This window comes from Myzus persicae, unplaced genomic scaffold (assembly GCF_001856785.1).
Source record: "Myzus persicae strain clone G006 unplaced genomic scaffold, MPER_G0061.0, whole genome shotgun sequence".
Lineage (NCBI taxonomy): Eukaryota > Metazoa > Arthropoda > Insecta > Hemiptera > Aphididae > Myzus > Myzus persicae.
The window spans coordinates 460,496-483,261 of NW_019100680.1; the positions used below are offsets into that span (position 1 = coordinate 460,496).

Sequence of the window (22,766 nt, forward strand, 5' to 3'; positions counted from 1 at the left end):
ATAGACGGCACGATGGGCCCAACAATTGGACGACATGGACGACGATCATCGAACGGTGAACGACCCCGAGATGGGGGCCGTCGACAACAATAGTAACATAGCAAAACATTTCTAATTCGACGGACTTGGATGTACCGGATAAATGAAACTATACGGATTCCTCATATTAACCGAGGCCGGTTTCCAGTAGGACGGTCGGTGTTGTCCCTCGTGGAAAGTGGCATTACCATGCAAACTTCTTTCGAACTACCGTGGGGTAAGCTTATCGATGACTCTACATTAGTGGTTTTCCGGTGCATTTTTGTATGTAAAAAATGCACAGTACATGCTGGTAATGGAATCGTGGATACGTGTAAGATTAATCGCCGATTTCTAGAGAATCACATGTGACTTTCATAATATATTCATAATATTTATTTACAGTTTTCGAAGCACACAAAACTGCACTGTTTCCGAGTGAATGAGTGACCTTGGCTGTTGTATCGTGTATCATGTCCTTAAATGGCTTTTTTCCCACTACTTTATTCACTTTTTATCATCCGTTGTTGTGTCTGCCATAACTTGAACCTACTACCCGTGCCTCCCTGGTATGCTGATTATATATTGTCTGGGGATAAGAAGTCTGTCGAACCTTTAACGTATTGGTGTTTATTTAAGGTGACTGACTTGCAAGAAACTCAAACATGGTTTTATATTTAACACTTAATATATCAAAAGTACAGTGAATAAGCGAGGGGGGACTATATTAGGTTAGGTTAATTACCGATTTTCATGGGCCATGTAAGACATTTAGACACTCAAAATGAACTATCAAAAATTCCAGTCATCGAAAAGAGGTCACTAGAGCACTAAGCCTTTTAACAAATCCTTATAAAGTTATAACCAAGATGTTTCAACAAACCACAACCCTTAACATGAAATTACAATCCTTATTACCTTCTCAAACTCTTGAGTTTTAAACGAACATCAACGAGAGACCAACGTGCTTTACTTTTATGACGTTGTCTCCGAAATCGGTACTCACTCTTAGCAAGTTACACACTTCCACCAGAAGCTATAAGTAGGTAGTCATCATATCAATAAAGTAAATTATTTAAAATTAATAATATCTCACTCCAATTTCTTTTTCGATGATAATCGAAAGTTAAAAAAATTATACTTTGTTCTTAGTTTATTATATTATGTTACTTTAAAATGTATTTGTAGTAGCTTTTATCTTAATAATATTATGTTATTTTTAACTTACATATAATGCACTCTCTGCCCTTTATATCATGAAATAACTAACTTTAAATAAATTCAATAACTCATTATGAGTTATGACTTTTATATTAAAATAACTGTCCCTACCGGCGTTGCCCGAACCAAAGATTTTTTTTTGTAAAAAAATGTATTTTTTTTTCCATATTTCTGCAGGCTTTGCCCGGGTTGTATAGTACTGCTTATATTTTAATGAGGAGCATTTTATTCAGCTTCTGTCGGTCTTAACTTTTTCTCCACCACAGCAAAGACGAGGTGCTTCAAGGGGTAATTTTTTTGCTCGGCAATACTGACAAATCATGCACAACATTTAATCACAACATAATGAAAAATCTAAATGAGATATGCAATGTAAATGAAAAAATAAATATTGTTATTTCAAACGACATTTACCCCTGAATCAGAAGAATTGTGAACAATGAAAAGTGGCTTCAAAATAGCCAATTTCAAATAAAACCACATGTGAATATCGCTCACTGGCTAGGACTTGAACCGGGCAGCTCAAGAGTCAGAGTAAAAAGAAAAGTGAAAATATTCTTACAAAAGCTGAATAGTAAAAATAATGAATCTGAAGTTCGAAACGGTGGTTTCGGTGCAACCACAAGCAAATGAAAACTTTTTTTATATTTTATGCCTTTCAGCGACACTGGGAGGCCATTTTACATGAAAACATCGCACATTGAGATGAAGCTATTAACTAATAAATACGTTTTATTGAATAGAAACTACATTGGCGATTATTGCCAAAGTTTTAACCTTAAATGTTTATTAAAATTTACCGAATCATACCTACGTATCTTTAATATTTTTTAAACTGCTATTATAACAACTTTTATAACTAAATTGCTTGTGCTTATAAATTGCTCAAAAATAGTCAAAACATTTTTTAAAAAAATGTACCATATAAATAAAAATGTCAAGTGTCCATAGTTATCATAGTTATTTAGTTTTAAATAAATTACAACAAAATAAGCTCGGTCATTAACAAATAGTTACCTTACTGGTGAATATCCAATGCCAAAAAACTTCAAATGCTCATAAAAAAATTAATTTGATATTCCAGTCAATTTTTTATTTTTGTTAAAAGTAGTAAAGCATATTATGAAGAAAAATGTATTCAATTTTCAAATCTTAAATATAAAAATAAACTTTTATAAATTTCTATCTGAAAATAATTTTGCAAATGATCGTGATTTTAACAAATTTTGTCAAAATTCCAAGTTCAGGCTCTTGTAAAAAGTCATTGTGAATATACGCTATACCATTTTTCAATTACACAAATAACAACTTATAAGAGACCTTATATTAAATTTTCTGTTTTTTTGACACAGCAAAAAGTTTGTATCGACAATAATTTATTAAAAACTAGCTTATACAAATCAAAAATATACTATAATATTTTGAAAATTTTATCATGTTTAGAAAATGGTTTAGAACATATTTTATGATAAATTCATGTTTCTACTGTAGTACTTTTTGAGTTCCAATAAAAAAAATCTTTAGAAAAGTGTTCTATAAACTTAATGTTTTTACAGTTGTACAGAAATGAAATCCGAATAACCTAATTATTCTAAATAGACATAGTTTTGTCTAATAAATTATCTAAATCATGAAATTGATAATATTCTGCTTCCAACCACCTTACAAGACTTAAGTCTAGAAAAAAAAGACAATTTATTACATTAAAAATCTTTTATACAAGGTATCAATATAGAATTGTGTATTTAAATTAATTTAATAAACGTCATTAATTTGGCCACATTACATACTCTCTAAATAAAAAATATATACATCCGTAAGACTTGAACATTTAATTATTTGTACCGTTTCGTCACGATTGAAGTACCTGTTGGGAAAAAAACACAAGATAATGAAATTAATAAATAATAATAATAGCGTGATTGCTGCTGACCTATCAGGGAGTTATGGAATTTTGAAACATAATATATTACTTCTAAGTATACATATAATGTAGAACAGTAGAAGGTGAAATACAAGATAGCTTGCTTTGCATACCTAAGCCAATGGTAGAATGGTGTATCTTTATTATTTTACAAATTATAATATTTGAATAACATTATTTTGATCGGAACTATTGTGTTTAATCTTTTTTACCTAACCCATGAAAATCAACAAATAATTAACCATAACGTATTTTTAAATTTTTAAATTTATAAAAAGTATCAGTACACTATAAAATTAACCTTGATTAAAATTTTAGACTTTGGAAGTTTTGTTTGTATCGAATTTGCTTTTTATTGACCAGAACACTATTAAAAAAAAAGTAGGTACAGCCAAAATAAACAAAAATGCATCGTTGTAGGACAAAAGCCATAACGTATTTTAAGCTGTTCATACTATTAATGCGAATCAATTGAAATCCTGATCCTGATCCATAAACAGTTAAATCATTATTTATTGTTACCATAATATAAAATGATATTATATAATAATATTTAGAAAAAAAATACATAATATTGTGTGCAAAATATTCGAAAAGATGGCTATAGCCTATATGTATATATATATAAGTATATAACCATTCTGGTACGAACACTGGCCAATACAACAGTCAACAATAATATTATATTATATTATAACAGATTATAAATATCATGTACATTATGTATAATATGTATGTACTGGTTATTGGTACACACTACATATTATACTCGATACTCGAATACGTGATTCGGTAGTGTAACTTTATATATTTACCAGATTTAACAGAACCACTTAAAGCTGTAGGTCCTAAGTTCACTACGGAATATGAACACTGCTTGTCTTCGTCCGAATAACTGTAATTTAAATAAAACATTTCAATGTATTATTCAATACCTACATCTTATATTATTAATTTATTTTTTCTCTTATTTAAAGTAAGATTTTGAGTACTTTTTAAATTTAATTTTTTTTTCAAGTAAAAGATAAACATTACAATCCCTATTTGTGCATTATTATAAGTACATATTCTGTTATACAGAAGTCAAAAAAGAAAACCTTAACTTCCGTTCAAATATTTTGCTTTTCCCAAAAATAGATACTATTATTATTAACTTTAATGACGATGTATATTTGCATAACATAGATAATGGTTTTGTTTTATAATAAATGTATTATATTTTATTATGAAAAAATTATATTATTATCTTATTATTATACAATATATAATATAAAATTCGTAATATAAATTTAGATATTACCGTTGATTTTAAAATTGTATATGGTAGGTATTTTATTTCATTAATATTAATAATACAGTAATGGCATAATAAGTAGAAAAATCATTAAAATAATTTATATTTCAACGTAATAAATATTGAAAGAACATATATCACATAACCTGTCTTACTAGTTATAAATAATAATAGATAGTTTAGAACCGTTGGCGCAGATAAGGAGGTGGGAGGATAGAAGTTTTAAAACTGAAATTGCCAATGGAGTTTCGAACCTTTTAACGCTAGAATTACTGCTCATCAATGATACCGAGCTAGACCCGCAACTTGATTTTGCTTTATTCAAAAACAGACCGGACACGACAGGTAATTCCAAATCCTTTTCCGACAAATATTGCTTAACAGTCGGTTCGACTTCTATGTGTCGAACAGACATTTCCGACAACTGCTCCAAAACGCACTTGTTCACTTTTTTCATCATCCTCACCACGATATCCCGCTGTAAAAACTCGAGCATTAATTATGTTCTAATCATTTGAGTGATTTGTATGTTTTCATCATAAAGGCATTATAAGATTAAATATAATAACCAAAGGGGGGGACGAGGTGACCGAGTGGTCTGACTCTTCCGCTGCGACGCAGCCGGTCGCGGTTCGATCCTCGGCCACCGGGCGGCATTTTTCTCCGGACAAGTCGCGGTGACCGGAGAGCAAGTGCTGCCATCCCCCACCCCCGGGGCATGGCAGAAACCTACGGGTGCCCCATTCGAAATTCTGCCAAAACAAACACACACGTGTTCCCCCTACCGTTCCAAAAACCTACAAACCATCAATACAAAAACCTACAGTACCTACTAATAGCTAATGGCCACAGTTGCCGGGCTCAGGATCAATTAAAAAAAAAAAAAAAAAAAAAAAAATAACCAAAGGAATAATTTGTAAATTTCTATCATTTTATACTTAAAACAAACAACCAATAAGTAACATCATTTTTTTTAAATCGACAGGTCAGGTTTATTTTGTCCAAGAAAATACGTTAAAAATATTTACTTATACAGTTATACAATTAAGTTCACTTTAATAATATTATCTTTTCTCACAAATTAAGGTTAGAAAATATAATATATCAATTACAAATTATTCCAACATTTTTATATTAGGTATGCATCATTAATACTTATCATACTTTTATCAATTCAAGTGCATTCCGTTTATCGGGATCACAACACTTGTCAATTGTTTTCATATCAAACTCGATTCGGTTATTTGCTCGGTTTAGTTTCATTATTTGTTCATTGGACTCTTTGAGCACGCGTTCACGTTCACCGTCTTTGATGTCTCGAATGTTAATCAAACTTTCTAATTCTTCACTTTTTACTTTATATTGAACTTCTAAATCCTGTAGTGTATTATTTATTATTATTATAGAACACATATGGTAAAATGTCTTATGCCTAACTTATTTAGTTATCTAATAATAATACCCATGTCTACATTAGGTATCCATGACATGTATATTCTCGCTGTCACTACTTAATCAGTTACATTCTTACATATAAAAATAACTAGATATGATAATAATATGATATGAATATCTATAAACTAACTATTTTTAATGTTCTTAATAAACAATGCGTTGGAAAAAATCCAAAATTGAAGGATATTAAAATCTAAAATATCCATTAGGTTGTAATAACGTATATGTATCAATTCAAAATATTAATTCAAGTTATGACAAATAAATATTTTGTATGTTGTCTTAAGGTCATATTATAAACCAAATCTAAAAATATTTCAATTTTTATTAAGAAAATAAACAATCTATAATTTAAGGAAAATCATCATACAAATATCTATTAGAGTAGACCAAATCAAAAAAATAACAATTTTGAAAAAGAGGCATCTCTTAACACAACTTAATTTTAATCCAAAATAAAATGCCAGAAAGATAAATTAATTTTGTATAATATCAAGAAAAATTATTATTAATTTATTATTATTTATTATTATTAACTAATTATTATTAGTGCAATGAAGCAAAGACTTTAAATTCTACCTATAGTCTATAGATATTAGATATAATAATAATTCCAAAAAAAAAACATACTATGATATTTGATACAATTGTACTTAAATAATAACATTGTTGAGTAGGTATACTAACAGTTACACTTTTACTTTTTTTAACTTGGACAACAACAAAACCAAAAAAATTTTTTTCATTGTTAATCATATCCAAACGCGATAACTTAAATAACTGCCAATACAAAAATACAGAATTTACATTTTCATTTTAGAAGATCCAACTATAATCTATCATAGTTAATTATTATATTAAAATAAAAATACTGATCTGCAGTACAGTAGGTTACAAGAGGATTGCTAATGTAGTTACATAATTCAATGATATGATATTAAAATTGTATACGAAAAACGATTCTAAGCGGAGACGATGTATAATATTGATATATTGATGATGTGCAACACTAATTTTTAAAAAACTAACAAAAATAGAAATTGTCTTATATCTATAAATAGCTCAGAATCAAAATATTTTTAAATAATCAAAATGATGAAAATTTAAATTACTAAATTATATAAAAGTTTTTTAGTTACACCAAAAAAACTAAATCAATTTTGTCAAGAACTAAAATTTGTCTGACATTTTTAAATATATCTGTGAACTTTAAACTTTGACTTCTCAAAAGTACCTACTAAATAGATTTACTTTCTCGCCATAAAAGATACGGAAGTTGAAAATTGAAGAATTTTTTACACTTCTTATCTTGTAAACAATGTAAACAGACGCAAAAAAATACACACATCATTGTAAAATCAAAACATTCATCAATCCGCTGAGAATCTAAAATATACAGGAGTAAGTACATGAGTTGGTACAATAAAGTTGGTGAACCACCCACTGCAAGACAATCTACACCTGGTACCGCGAATTTATTTGAAGCGCTATAACTATAGGAATACGACGTTTTTGTTTGAATGTACATATTTACTCACTCGAATTTCGTTCTCCAGATTTTCAAGAGTTTTTTTTTTCTGCAGCCACATGCTGTTGAGTTTTTCGTATGTCTCCTCCAGAACAACTTTTTCCTTGTACTCCTCACCTACAACAAACTCTCATAAATTTGGGAACTAGTGACTGTAACCGAGTCTGAGGCGAACCGACTTTCTGGATTCACAGAAGACATTCCGGACTTGTAACAGTGGTTGTTGGCGTTGAGCACGTGCAACGTGTTCTCCATGGCCCGGATCTCGGTCTCCAGCTTTTGCACTCGCTCGTCCAGCCGGTCACCAGTCTCCTGCAGTTCAAGCTTTTCCTGGGCTACTCGGATCCGGTGCTCGCTCATCCTGAACGACGATATGTCTTCGTCAACACCGTCGCAATCGTCGTCACCGCTGCCGTCCACGGTAGTCCTGGCTGAGGGACCTCCCATTGTAGACAAAAGTATCTGGTGCTTGGTCTTCCGTTGTTCGATGTACTGGACCATCGAGTCCAACTTGCGTTTTATCGTTGACTTCTCATCCAACAGCAATTTTTTCTCGTCACTGATCCGCTTATAAATTTCCGCCACTTCCTTTTTTCTATTGTTTATGCCCTACGCACGAGCAAAACGCCAATGCTCAAACAATATTACAATTTATTATGCTATGCACGCCAAGTTTAAATTTAATATTATATGAACATGTTTCAGCTGTCATCGTAACATTTTGTCATGCTGTAATTTAATTGGTTATGATAAACGTGTACCTACCATAGTTAATTCTTCACGCTGCTGAGCCAACGAGTACACTTTATCGCATTCGTTGTTCGTCAACTTCTTCATTTGTTCTATCTTAAGCTTCACCATCATTTCTTCCATGTGATACCGGTGATTAGTTTCTTTTAAGACTTGAATTTGTTTTACACCTATATTATAAGAGGAAAATAAAACGTAAAACGCCGTTAACTAGTTTAACCCAATAACACCAAAGGCACAATTAACAGCAGTATCGAACCTCCTTCATTAGTCACGTTCAATTCTTCTACTCGATTTCGGAGAATTTCTAATTCTGTAGTATTTTTTTCGATTTGTTTGGTTATACGTCGGGTTTCACTCTATAACTCATAATAGGTAATCTCATTATTATTATTTTCTAAGGCGTGTAGTCGTTTTTATCGTCACCCACTTCAGTCGATTTTAACTGCTTTTCCAACTGATGCTGGTGATCGATGGCCTGCCTTAATTCTTCGTTACACTTTTGCAACTTTTCTTGCATAACTTTCATCTCTTCAATATCCGTGGTTCCCTTGGCTTCAGCAATTCCTATTCGTATAGTTTCGAGTTGAAAGCTCTAAAATAATCGCTGTATTAAATCTGTTTACATTGTTTTTCTTGATATGCAATCCTATTACCAAGTTGTATACGATTTCTTTTTTTTCCAAAATTAATTTTTTTAATTTCGATTCTTCCTTACTCAGTAGATTTTGTTTGTTACAAATTCGTTCTAATTGACTTGTCAACAAATCGATGTTAATTTTTTCCTGGCTTATCTCATTTCGTACGTTATACGCAATATTAAGTAATTTATTTTTTTCTGACATAAATTTTTCTGCTTCACTTTTTTTTTGCTGAGACAAAACAAACAATAATGACCAAGTAATTTTAAATAATAAATAATAATTGTTAAAATTTAAAATCAAACTATGATACATTGTAGATCAAATTCAGTTCATTTAATCTCTCCTCCGTGGTCATGGACTGATTTTTGATTTTAGACAAATCATCCTTTATTTTTGCCAAGCTTTTTTCCTTTTGTTGTATCTGGGTTTTTAATTTTGTTAATTCGTTTTCCATATGCTTACGTTTTGTACGCTCATTTTCTAACTTATTGCCCATAACACTCAGAGCTTTTTGAGCGGACAACACCTGTGAACATTTTAAGAGAATAATAACATTGATAGCAGGCTATGCACATTGAAATATAGTATATTTTAAAACTTAACCTCTGATTGTAAATCTTCAGTTTCCGAAAGCTTATTAAGGGTCGATAACTTCAGCTCATTATTGACTTTATTTACTTCTTCCATTTTATTTTCTAATTCTTCATTTTTCTCCAAATATTCTTGATACTTCTGTTTATTTTCATTCATATTATCATACACTTCACGAGCAGCTAACCTAATTTTATTGATTTCCTGAAATCGCCGTTAATTTTAAATATTTTGAATGATTGTCACATTTCAAGTATGATTATGATACTGACTTCAATGGTATTCTGAGAATCTTTTTGATTAGAGTTCAAAAAATTAACTGCATTTTCCCATTGTTCAAGCCGGTGGTTTCTTTCATGTTGTGCTTGTCTAGTTAATCTAGCAGTTTGTTCTAGCTCTCTTTCTACTTGAAGTAGTTCACCTACTTCTTTTTCCACAAGTGACTCCCTGTCAATCACATCCCGTTGAAGGTATTGTCTTCGTAATTCCAATTCCTAAATTATGCAAATTGCATAAATGTACATATTTGAAACTATTTATGCTGCAATATAGCTATTACCTTAAACCTGTTATTATCCTCTAAATGATATGTCTCGAGAATATTAACATCTGTACATCGTTTAACCAAGTCGTTGTTCCATGCCAAAAGCGTTTCATCACCCCATTCGATAGTTTCTTTCAATTCTTTTATTTTTTCATCGGTTTTTGCCAACTCATTCTAAATAATATCATATTTTATAAGAATATGTATTATAATAAACACATAATTTATTTGTAATTTGTTTTAAATTATATTTCATCATTATAAATGTGTAACAATATAGACATAATGTACTATTATCTATAACTATACAGTATACTCAACTTGAGTGTTGTACATTGATTTATTTTTAAGCTAATTTATTTTTTAGTATAAAAATGTGGTGCAACGACGAACTGTAAAACATTTTTATAAAAAACACAATCATTTTTTTAAAATATATTATACAATACAGGTATCTATAATCTAAGGATTGATACATTTAATTGTATTTACTATTTAATAACTATTATTATATTTTATAATATAACAAAAATTGAGTTTTTTTGTACCCGAATATATTTGTTCAGTTTGACATTCTGGCATCCTAGATGTCTATTTCAAAAGAGAAAAAGAGAAAAATAAAAAAAAATGATTGGTAATAATAATTTAGATAATATAAAGATTAATTTTTTTATTTATACCTAGGCTTAAAAAAGTCAGCTAAATATTAATCATAAATTTATATAATATCTCTACATATATTATATTTTTCTTAAGTAGATTTTAAAACCATTTTTATGTATATCTTTTTAAACATCAAATTTTATTTTACTTCTAGATTCTGAGCGGAGCGAAAAAATGTATCGATTTTACAATGATAAGTGTTTTCTTCTTTCTATATTATAAAAGTGATTATAGTTGGTACTTTGGTTAAAGGAAAAATTCACAGTAGTTTTCAAAATCATCGGGCAAAACAATAATTTATTTTTATAAAAATCCAATTTTTTTGTCATTCAAAAACTTATCGTAGGTACTTTAAATCATCTAAAAATGTTAACAATGACAATTTACCAAACATGATTAAATTTTCAAAATATTTTAACTCTCTATGATCTATTTATAGCTATTTAGCCATGAAAACCTTTCGATTTTTAGGACTATCATGTAGTAGTATACAAGAGCTATTGCATCTTGGAATATCGTAGTAAGTACCTGATAGTATTAAATAAATATTTATGATTTATGGTTTAAAATTTATATTTATTTAAATTAAATATTTTAAACTATTTTTAACATTTTCTAAGCTATGGATAAAAATAAATCAACGGACATAACAATCTAGATTATGGAAACACTATTTATTGTTCAATACTTGCAGAGTAATTGTGTTGGAAATCACTTAATAATTTTGAATTTAATTAATTAATGATTCATAGCTCATGATTTGATTAAGCGATATCTAATAGGTCATAACTCATAATTAATTATAATTAATATTTAATACCGTTATAAATATAAAAGATTTTAATCATTATCCAAATATCCCATACTTCCATTTTATTCTGGTTCTCAGTCAATTCATTGAAATTATTTTTCAATGTTCTATATTCCTTGGATAAACAGTCGCTGTCTCTTTGAGCTGCAATCAGCAGATGCTGTTCCGTCTCGTGTTGTTGGCGATTGGCTATGATCAATTTCTATCAAAAAAATTTAATAAGTATATAAATATGACTTTTACTATATAACGAACAAATACTAACAAATATAAATATTAATATTAACATATTATTTTATAATTTATTATTATTAGTATATTTAATTGCATAGCTGTAAAATTATTTTTGAAAAGTATTTTGATTAAACTGGGTTCTATTATAACTGATTTTTAATAATTTACAACAATGCTTATTAAAATACAATTTTAATAAGATTACCTGATTTTGATTCTCGTGATTTGATAAATTGGTTAATATGTTTTTACTATCACGTAATTCATTATCCATTGATTCATCGATAACCAACAATTCTGCTTTTTTTTTAAGCAATTCTTTTATCTGTTAAACATTTTATCAGATTATAGAATAAAACTTTTATTAAAACTAAATTAGAAGTAAATATTATATATTAGAATATACAATTAGAGTAAAATAAAGAAACATAATGATATAAAATTATATTAAATATAGGTACTTGCATAATGCTACATTAAATTTTAAAAAGAACCAAGTTATAAAATCTTGTTAAAAACCAAGGATCTTTCTCGCTTTGCTGTCCAGTAGATGGGATTTCAAAATCCACATGTATCTCGACACCTCGTTATTGAATAAGTTAATGCCCCTGTAGGCTGTAATGGTACCTAATGTCCCGATCGTTGTATATTTTATGATTTTGGGCGGATACAGTGTGTCAGCTTATACTACTAAATTTTTTTAATTATATACTAGCTGATAATACCAGTGGAAATAAATGAAATCGAGATAGGGAATCCATTTGCGGCGGATAGTAATACTAATAAGTTTTTTTAAGTGAACCAATTGTAAGCAAAGTTAAACGAATATGTGTTAATAATTTTAATATTATTAATAGCGGGTAAGCTACCTTAAGATAATTTATTCAATCTATTAACTAAATATTTCATGAATGTCAAAATCGTATTTTTTGAAGCATCAGTCAGTCAGCCAAACACTTTTTCTTTCATAAACCTATAATTATAGTTGTTAAATAACAAAATAAAATACAATACAGATAATTATATCCAATCGTTAGAATAATTATTTTGTTATCTGTAAAGAATGACAGCCGTCCTATATTATATACTTAACCAATTTTCGATTATCGTGAGCCACCCTATACGGACCTAGTAAGGGTTTAAAAACAAAACTACAAACCTTCCATAAGTCTAAAAGAATATATTTATTATTTATATAATTTTTATTGAAAACGATCCCATAATTTTTGAACATGTTCTTTTTTATTTTATAATCGATAAAAAAAAATATCTCTAGGTTAAAAAGATTGAACATAAAATACAAGGTTTCTCCTACGTTTTTATAATATCAGTTTTTTTTTTTTTTTTTTTTTTTATTAGCTTTCACAATAAGTATTACAGCTCGACAATTATTTTACATATATAATATCAGTTAAAAAATATTAAAAAACATTGAGACAAATATTAACAAAATTCATAAAAATCTCGAAAATTTGAAAAATTATTTTGTATTTTAGTTTTTTTTTGATTTTCAGTTTTTAAAGCTTATGATTGAAAATTCAAAACAAAGTTTGTCATAATTAGCCCATATTTTAACTAAAAAATGTAAAACGAATATGCAATATGTATACATGGTGACTAAGGCCATTTAGCTGTTTTGTAGGGGTTATGAACTGTGGTAGGGGTAAGGTTGGTACGGTAGGTTGTTTTTTTTTTACGATTGTTACGGTAGATAGCAAATAAGTGTATGTGTAGCAAGGTTCTTAACTACTGTGAACGCGGGTGGTCACCCATCCGGGAACTTGTAGCTGTGGCCGTTACCTACTCACAGTCGTATTCCGCGACTGGCCGCAGCCAACGTGCCACGCCGAGCCACTGTATTAGTATTATCAATGTCTAATAGTAAAATGAATTACTTTATTAGAAATGATATTATAAAATATACTTATAAATATATTATGTCAAGCAGTCTTCACTCTGAGTCGTTCTTCATATACCTACAATGATTTTATATCATTGAATTCAAATTTAACTAGTCCATAACACATGACCCTACTAACCTCATTTACAGTAGAGGGGTACCCATTTCACACTTGCCCACTTTTTTTTTATCTTGTTCAAATTATAAATAAATACTTATAAAAGTCTACAAGGCTATTACACCATTTGTAAGCTAGCAAATCATAAGAAATTAGAAAAATACCCTTGTAGTCACGCGAGGACCTACCAACTTCATTACAGTTTTATTTATGTATAACGACTAACGAGTTAAGTACCTTTTTTTTTTTGGTGGTATCGACGACACTTGACGACGATAAGTACTGAACTCAACTGCATTGTAAATGTAACTTACTGAACTTTTCTAGGTACCTAGGTACCGACTCAAATGTATATAAATCATAAATGTTTTAATAATGTAGGATTGTCTTTCAAGTCCAAGCATGCAAGTAGGTATCTACCTATTTTTAAAATTGATAATAGATAATGGAATAATAGGTAGGTAAACATTTATACATAAATTGACATATTATAAGTATAGGTAATAAATCTATCTGAAATTGTTCTATATTCTTTAGAATCTTTTACACAGCAATACCAGTATACATATTATACCAGTGGTTTTCAAAGTGGGTGCCAAAACACACAGTTGTGCCGCGGTTTTTCCATAAATTACTGATTGCATTGTGTACGGTGTGCCGTGTATAATTAAAGTTTGAAAACCACTGTATTGCATAATTCTATAAATATTGAAAGTTGTGATTAATTATAAATAAAAACAGTTATGTTATAGTTAGATAATGTACCAACCTCATTTTCAAGTAATTGATTTTCTTCATTTGCTACAGGTATGTGAAAGCCGTCACCACAGCCAATGTCCTTCATTATATCTGTTATTACAGAGTTGTCGTACGCCATTTTTACTGATTTTCCAGAACCTTATGATTAGTTAGAAACTGAAGTCAGAAATAAAATTAAAAATCCATTGAAAAGGCACAAAGTGAAAGAGTTGTTGAAAAAATTGTGAAAACAAACGTGAAGTAGGTACACAAAACTGTCGCCATGGTAACATAGTATGGTAGCGCTATGGTAAAAGGATACTTACCTCGTATGATATATAATATATGTATAATATTAAGTCATTTAGTTAGATTATACGACGTTGTCATGGTGCATATGTTGTCGAGTTTATACGTAGGTAGGTAACCACCTAATGTTTAAAAACCTAGACGACATGATAATGTTTAATATGTATTCGACTATCCAGAATGTATAAGACTTGAGATTTATGAATAAGTACTATTTTCATAAAGGTCCTTAGGACTGCACTCGAAGATATCGTATAATACTTTGTGTATTATAATATGTGCATCGTGTATTAACCACATTTTAATTGTAAGCATAAATGTATAAGCAAAGGAAAGGCATATTATACCTCTCTCATTGCTATTAGTGTATCTTTTTGAATTGTCCATTTCATTTATTTTTTATAGCTAACATAAATGTAGGTTTTTAAAATTAAAAGAAAACAAAAGCAGGTAACTGGTGATAACTCTGCTGTACAGTAGGTTTCAGTGGGTCACTGTAATGGATGGTGTTAAATTTGAGTTCAATGATATTATAAAACCATTGTATACGAAATACGATTCTGAGTGAAGACGGTCAGTCTATAATATTAGTTATTACTTAGTAATTTATTGCCTAAATTTTATTATGTTATTGTGACTAAAGTAATCTATTTTACTATTACTCATAAGTACTACAGTAGGTCAAATTCTTTTTTGTCAGAAAAATTACATTTGAAAAGTCATTGTGTTAAAATATAATATTATACACAAAAAGTTTTGAGTAGGTACCCACAAATAATATTTTTAAATTACAACATAATAACTTAAATCATTATTTTTGATTATTTAATAATATGCAATTTCGTTAAAATTATACCATAAAATGACTACAAAAAAAAAACGGTGTTATACCTATATTTTTTTAGATTTTTTGGTTACAGAATTAATTACATGTTTGAAACTTTGTTTTATATTGTTTGATTCTTATTTATAAAAATTAAACATTTTACAAATATTTAACTACAAAATAATTTTTACATTTTCAATTTGATAAATGCTGTCACTTTAAATTCTTATAAACAAAACCGTATCAATGTATTTTCAATATTTTTCAACTGATATTGTAACTACATATCATGTCAGGAGCCTTGTATTAAATTTTCAAGTTTTTCCCCCCGACAAATAAAATTTTATTGACATGTATAGGATAAAAAACTAAAAAAATTGAAAATAAATAGCTCTGTTAGCTATAAAAAATAAATGAAATTAACGATTCAAAAAGACACACAAAAAGCAATGTTAGGGTATGCCTTCACTTTACTTATACATTTACGCTTACATTCAAAACAAGTCAAAATATTTTTTGAAACTTGTATCAGGTATGTATAGGTGATATAATCGTCAATAATAAATTTTCGTGATTTTTATGAATTTTGTAAAAATTCAAAATTGAAAGACTCATAAAAATGATTGTAAATTTACTCTCAATTTTTCTTTTTTAATTTCCACTAAAAACTTACGAGGAGCCTTGTATTACATTATAAAATTTTTGGCAGCCCTAAAATTTTTTTATAAAAATAAAAATAAAAATTGAATATTTTATACATTTTTTAACTACAAACTTATTTACAAATTTTCGAGATTTAGATGAATTTTGTCAACATTTGAATATTTAGGTACTTAATCCTTATAAAAAATATGCATCTTTAATATTTCTCATTTGCTATTCTAACAACTTATGAGGAATCTTGTACCAAATTCACAAAAATTTCGACAAAACGAACAACACTTTATTGACATTATTAGAAAAAAAAGTAAAAAAATTGAAAATGTCTATAAATAGCTTATAACAAGTCGGAATATTTTTAAAATGTTATCATGTATAAAAAATGTTTAAATAAATATTTGGTAAAAAGTATAATCTACTTTTATTCCTTTTTGAATTACAACAAAATAAGACAATTGTTCGATAAGAATTCATGAATTAACGGCCGAAAATCGAATGCCAAAAAAATGTAAGCTTCAAAAGCTCTTAAATAATAATATTGATTTTCCGGTTAACTTTTTATTCTGTTAAAAGTGGGAAAACTTAAAGAAAAATAAACAAATAAATTATAATTACTTCAACATTTTCAAAACTCAATTTTTTATTTGTTGAGATGTTATTGGTACTGATACATAGAGAATTTGTTTGGAATCATACTTATGTCTGTATGTTATAACAGCATAACATTATTACCATTTGACACTTGTAACAGTGCAAATTAGGTATCATATATTTAAAGTTTAGTATTTAGGTACTATTAAATATATTATGGATAGGTACCTAATGAAATTGCAATAAAATCGCCACATCACAGTAATTTACATCAATAACCGTAAAAAGTCTAAAATTGAAAGGTCGAAGCTGAGAGCTAACAGTCATTATAGATTATTATATGTGTTTTCTTCTAAAAATTAATAGGTTATAGGTTTGCGGGTATATAAAGAATTTGGTTATATTAATATAAAATTAATATTATCTATATTTTTTTATATTAATAAATAATATTGTACCTATCTACATAATAAATAGGCATCGTAAATATTTAGAATATCCAATGTTTATTTTTCCTGAATCAGAATTTATTATTATTTCATTATTATTGTCATTTAAATTTAAATCTGTAACAATTTTATAACAAAGGAATCTGTATCTACGCAAAAATCGTGATCGTGTTTCATTACATCATCTATATGATGGGCTTGTACTCTTAAACAGCTATGGATATGCCAATTGCCACGTATAGCCGTATAGGTGCATAATACACCCAGTTATGTCCATAATGTTATAGAAACACTCATTTTAACAGTAAACATACATTTCCTTGGGATGCATGATAGTAATAAAAAAGTCATGACGGGGGATCCATACTAAAGATAAGCAGGCATATGAAAGGAATATTAGTACCTACTAAATACCTACTTAATACCTATTAAATCAATAGAATTAAATTAATTACCTTTTTTTTTTTTTATTATTTTTTTTTATTATGGTATTATGGTATCGAGGACTGGAGGAGGAACTATGGTGCCAGTACTTCTCATCCAGCCCCCAAATTAAATTAATTACCTCCGTTACCTATTTAGATCAAAGTCTAGTCTCAAATTCACAACCTACACCTATAGTTGGGTAACCTTCTTAACAATTACCAATTTTTCACAAATTCTGCAAATAAAATGACGTGTTTCATCACTACTGAAATCACAAAAATACAAAATGAATCATTGTTCGTACACCTAGGGTGTTATTAATGATTGATCACAGCGAACGTTACATTCAATTTTCTTATGGGGGGAGGGGGAGGGGGCAATTATATACCTAAATATTTTTATTGGAGGATAGATGTAATGATGTATCCGGGAGAGCTTTTGAAAAAAAAAAAATGAATTTTGAGTTGCCGGGTAGCGTAAACCAAATACATTATGATTTTAATACCAAATGCTATTAGTATTTTGACGAATAGGTTCTATATTTTATACATACGTATAATTTTCAAGGCATGTATTTTTTTCATTCTAACCATTTCAAAACGTTATTTTTTGTTCGTCCTTGGGAGTATTTAACCCAACCCCCACCCCCACAATTGTGCGCCACTGCCTATTTCAATAATGCAAACTATTATTACTATTGCTATTAGGGTTGTTAGGTGAATTAGCTAAAATTCAAGAGCCAATTAATGGTTTCATCTTTAATATTATTTGAGTTCTCAAATATTGAAGTTTCTAAGTTAATAGTTTGACTAGTCATTGTTTCTGATGGTTTATTATTTCTACTAAAATCTGAAAATAATTTTTTTACAATTTTTCTTCTAGTTGTTTTGTTTCATTTTGTTTTCTTCCCCTTATTGTCTTTCTCATTTCCTTTTCTTCTTCAATGGACTGTCTCATATTTTCGTTTTGTTCACATAAGTTTTTTCTAATTTTTTGATGTTATTACAAATGGTAGGTACCCTTTCTGTTATTCTTGTACTTTTTCTTTCAGTGTCACAAGCCAAACAAGTCATGACTCGATTGTTTATATTTCAAAATATTATTTATATATTAATTATTATGAATTAGGTACATGATTTTTAATGAAAATCACTAATCATTAATGTTTCCGGATGGTAAATTGGACATTGGTGATAGAAACAATTTACCTAAAGACAAATTTAAACCGGTAACAAAATTTATTATAAAGAATAAATTGTAACAAAAACAGAATTCCTTATAAGCTAGGGCAGAGGACTAAAATCTCGACTAAAATGTACAAAATATGCATAAAAAATATGCATTTTAAAATTATTATGCATATTATAATGCATTAAAAATATGCACTAAAAAATGAATATTTTTTAATAAAAAATAATATTATTTGTATGAATATATTTTATTTAAATTTTGATGTCTGCGGCCGACGTCCCCGTGGCCCGTTTTGAAAATATCTTATGCAGTGAAGAATATCTGTGAGTAATAAAATTAATAACCAAAAACTAAATCTAATCGGAAATCCTCGAGACGTGTTCTCTAGGAAAAACATGCATGTGGGAACAGTCGACCACCATATTAATATGATCAACATTTTAAATAATTTTAAATTCAACATTATTTTGATTGTATATTAAATATTTAAATTAAATAACGTCGACGGTAAAAAATATTGATAAAATTATAAATTATTGAAAATATGCATCTTAAAGTATAGAATCGAAGAAACGTGCACTAAAACCAAAAAAACTCGAAATATGCATTTATATGCAAAATAAAATTTCAAAACTAGCTTTGCTTCAGCACGAAACGTATTTGTTTCTTACTCTACAATTTTTTTGATCGCGCAAAACAAATATGCAAATGCAACAAGTCCTCTGCCCTGCTTATAAGTTATAACACATCTTATTCTTTACATACCTTTTTCTGTTAATAAGCTATCTTGGCTTTTATATACATATTATGTCGTCCACGGTCCTACCAATCAATAATATCAATAGAAAAAATGTTCCATTGCTGTAAAATATTTATCTTTTTATATAAGAAAAACTCTGCTCAATTGATTGGACCTCAGACACCACTGTGCTACATCAGTTTAGAGGAACAAATTTCTAGTTGAAAACAAAAATACAAAAAAAAAATTATACACTAGATATATGTTGTTTATGCTGTATTGCCAGTGGCCGGCAATCGCGTATTGATGACATAGCATGTCAATAACTTATCAAGAATTATTTATAAATGTATTATAGTTACAAAATAACATCTGAAAACGTAGCGGTTGAAGGTATTAAAGGACTCAAGTAATAGAAAGTGATTCTCAAAATACAAACGAGGCGAGCGCTACGCTCACCATGATACCAATGACGAGTTAAGTCTGTGTTTAACCAGCAGACAAAATGGATGATTATACTAATTAATAATTAAATATGATTCCGAAAAATTGCACTCTACTTACCACACAATTTTTTCTAATTTGGTTTTTGAAGCTTAGGTAAATCTGTTTTAAAAATTAGTGCCAAACAAAATTCTTACAAATCAATAGTTATTAGTTTCAAAGTTATAGTTGTAATTTTAGTGGTTTTTATAGCATTCATTAAATAAGTATATTTGATTTTTGGAAATAATTTATTGTGGAAGAAACAAAACAAGTGAGTAACCACCGGGTTTGAAAATTATAAATCTCACTCTTAAATGTCGCATGTTGTCAAATACCATAAACATCATTATAATGTACACCAGTTTCCGGAATAAGAAATTAAATGAAACGATTTAAAGTCAAAGATTGACATGGAAACTTTCCTTTTCCAAACAATCTTAAGTCTAAAATATTAGCAATAAAGAATGTCAAATATAGCAAAAAGAGCTCGCTTTGCCTGCCAGATACGGTCTCCTAACTCCCTAATTGCAAAAAATTGAATGCACGATTACTACCCATACCTGAAGAATTCCAATTTGCGAAATATCAACTACCACTATACCTTCGTAATATGATTTGAAGGAATTGTTTTGGACAAGATATGGAAAAAAAATTGCAAAAATGGCTTGGACGAATGGCAACTTAACTGCAACTATTATAACTACGTTTTTTTTAACCTACTTAGAAGAGTAGAAGACCCAGTGAGTTCAGTTGATATGAGATCAGAAATACATTTATTTTATTTATAGACCTTAGTAGGTATTTTAAAGTTACAAAATACAAGGTACTTACTGCTCATTGACACTGCATAACATAAACTGATATTATTATCATAAAATCATCTCCCATAATCTGCATTTTACACCAACGCTAATTGTTACTAAAAAGTAAAACCATGACCAAACTAAGTAAATACCGTAGACGTATAAAATCCTTTATAAAATAACTAGATATTAAAGTCGACTGGCGACTACAGAGAGCGGATGTGTTCAAGATTCAAAATAGACACTTATTTTACATCCAAGCGCATACGAACCGTTCGCTCACACATGAGCGGTCGCAGGCGTACCAGTGGTTCTCAACCCATGTTGAGCTGCACACAAGTGTGCCGCAAACTAGTTGGAGGTGAGCCACGAGCATTCCAGTACCATTACGCACATCAAATAAAACTCATTTATTAAAATATTCATATAAATAATAATAATAATTAATAATAAATAATTCTTTATAATAATAATAATGAATAATTTAAATATTTTATCGGACCAATTGTTACACTATTACACTAATAAGGAAGCCGTATTTTCGTATGAGTATTATATGGTTTTATTCAATGTGCGGAATGCATAATATCTAAACCTAATAGTTGTGAGTAGAGACAGTAGAGTGGTTCTGTTTGGCCCATATTTGTATGGGGATAAATTCAAAAATATAAAATTAAATAATTATTGTTTTTGGCATAATTAAAATCAGGGGCGGCTCCAGGTTCCATGCCCTCCCCTCCCCCCCCCCACCAAAAAAAGCCCATATTTCTAAAAATTATGTACTGTTAAAAACGAAATTTCAAAAAAACCTTTTATAATATCGAAAATTTTCTGAAAATTATTAGCTAGTTTTAAAATAGTGAAGCAACCAATTATAACATTTAATGGTAAGAACTAAGAATATTAATTGTTCGTGAATACGTTCTTTACGATTATTCAATTTTCAAGTGAGTGATGGCTTGTAAGCATTTTTAATTTGTACTCTGTTATATAAGCTAAATACACAAAACTTTTTAAAAACTTGAATTATCATTAAAAACTCACATAAAAACACTAAAAATGTATGTGGTGGTAACTCTAACAATTTTTAAAACTATACCTCAAAGAATTAAAGACCATGCAGATCAAAAAATAAGCACCTGCGGTTTTTTAAATCTATATGTTTATATTATAAAAATTAATTGCCTATTATGAAATTGATTTAAATTATTATTATTATTATTATTATTATTATTATTTACTACAATAATTTAAATAATTGACTTTTTTAAATGAAATTGAAATGTATACATTTTAAAAATTTGTTATAACCTACTTGAATAAAAGTATTCAAATACTTTATAACTTTTTAAGCACCTACTCAAAAATTCAAATACATACATTCTCAGAGTATTTGTAGCTCTATAAGCTACCTATTTAAAATAAACTAATTTACAAAAAATGTTATTTTAGTTTATATATTTTTAATTATCAATTTTATTTACATGAAAATTCTAAAAAAAACTTAAAGAATAAAAAAATATATTATGTAAAACTGTGAAATGTATTTTTAAGTATCTATCTTTAAATGTTTTTTTAAGTAGATATATGTACTTTTATACTCAAATATTTTTTCTTCACCAAGTACTAAAATAAGAAGGTATTTTAGACACCTAGGTACTTATCTTATTATAGATTATACCTTGATTGGTATTTGAGACTAAGTATTTTTTAGGTATGGGACCCCTAAAAAGAATTCTCTAAACACTGCCCGAAAGAATCAACTAGATCCATTTTAAATTTGATCCAACATAAGACATCTCTACTAGTTATTTCACAATACATGATCAACAGTTTAATAGACAAAATATGTT

General features: G+C 28.5%; 1 protein-coding gene across 6 annotated transcripts; it reads right to left on the reverse strand.

Moving 5' to 3' along the window:
- Nucleotides 1–2,434: 2,434 nt before the first annotated feature.
- LOC111040808 (coiled-coil domain-containing protein 39-like) lies at nt 2,435–21,174 on the reverse strand. Of its 6 annotated transcripts, none has more exons than XM_022324844.1 (19): nt 20,942–21,174; nt 14,465–14,610; nt 11,883–12,002; nt 11,499–11,645; nt 9,985–10,143; nt 9,698–9,919; nt 9,438–9,629; nt 9,145–9,360; nt 8,847–9,062; nt 8,621–8,785; nt 8,450–8,549; nt 8,206–8,360; nt 7,620–8,049; nt 7,451–7,557; nt 5,622–5,834; nt 4,712–4,935; nt 3,979–4,058; nt 3,030–3,106; nt 2,436–2,916 (listed from the first exon to the last, which is right to left on the reverse strand). In XM_022324844.1, exons 2-18 carry the CDS (start codon nt 14,570–14,572, stop codon nt 3,075–3,077), a joined length of 2,886 nt encoding a protein of 961 aa, XP_022180536.1. In that variant the 5' UTR covers nt 14,573–14,610; nt 20,942–21,174; the 3' UTR covers nt 2,436–2,916; nt 3,030–3,074. The 6 variants fall into 6 exon arrangements, 5 of the variants coding, with proteins under 5 accessions (XP_022180536.1, XP_022180554.1, XP_022180547.1 ...); XM_022324862.1 differs by lacking the exon at nt 20,942–21,174 and adding an exon at nt 13,933–14,115 and having other exon boundaries at nt 14,465–14,564; XM_022324855.1 differs by lacking the exon at nt 14,465–14,610 and having other exon boundaries at nt 20,942–21,173.
- Nucleotides 21,175–22,766: the final 1,592 nt, after the last annotated feature.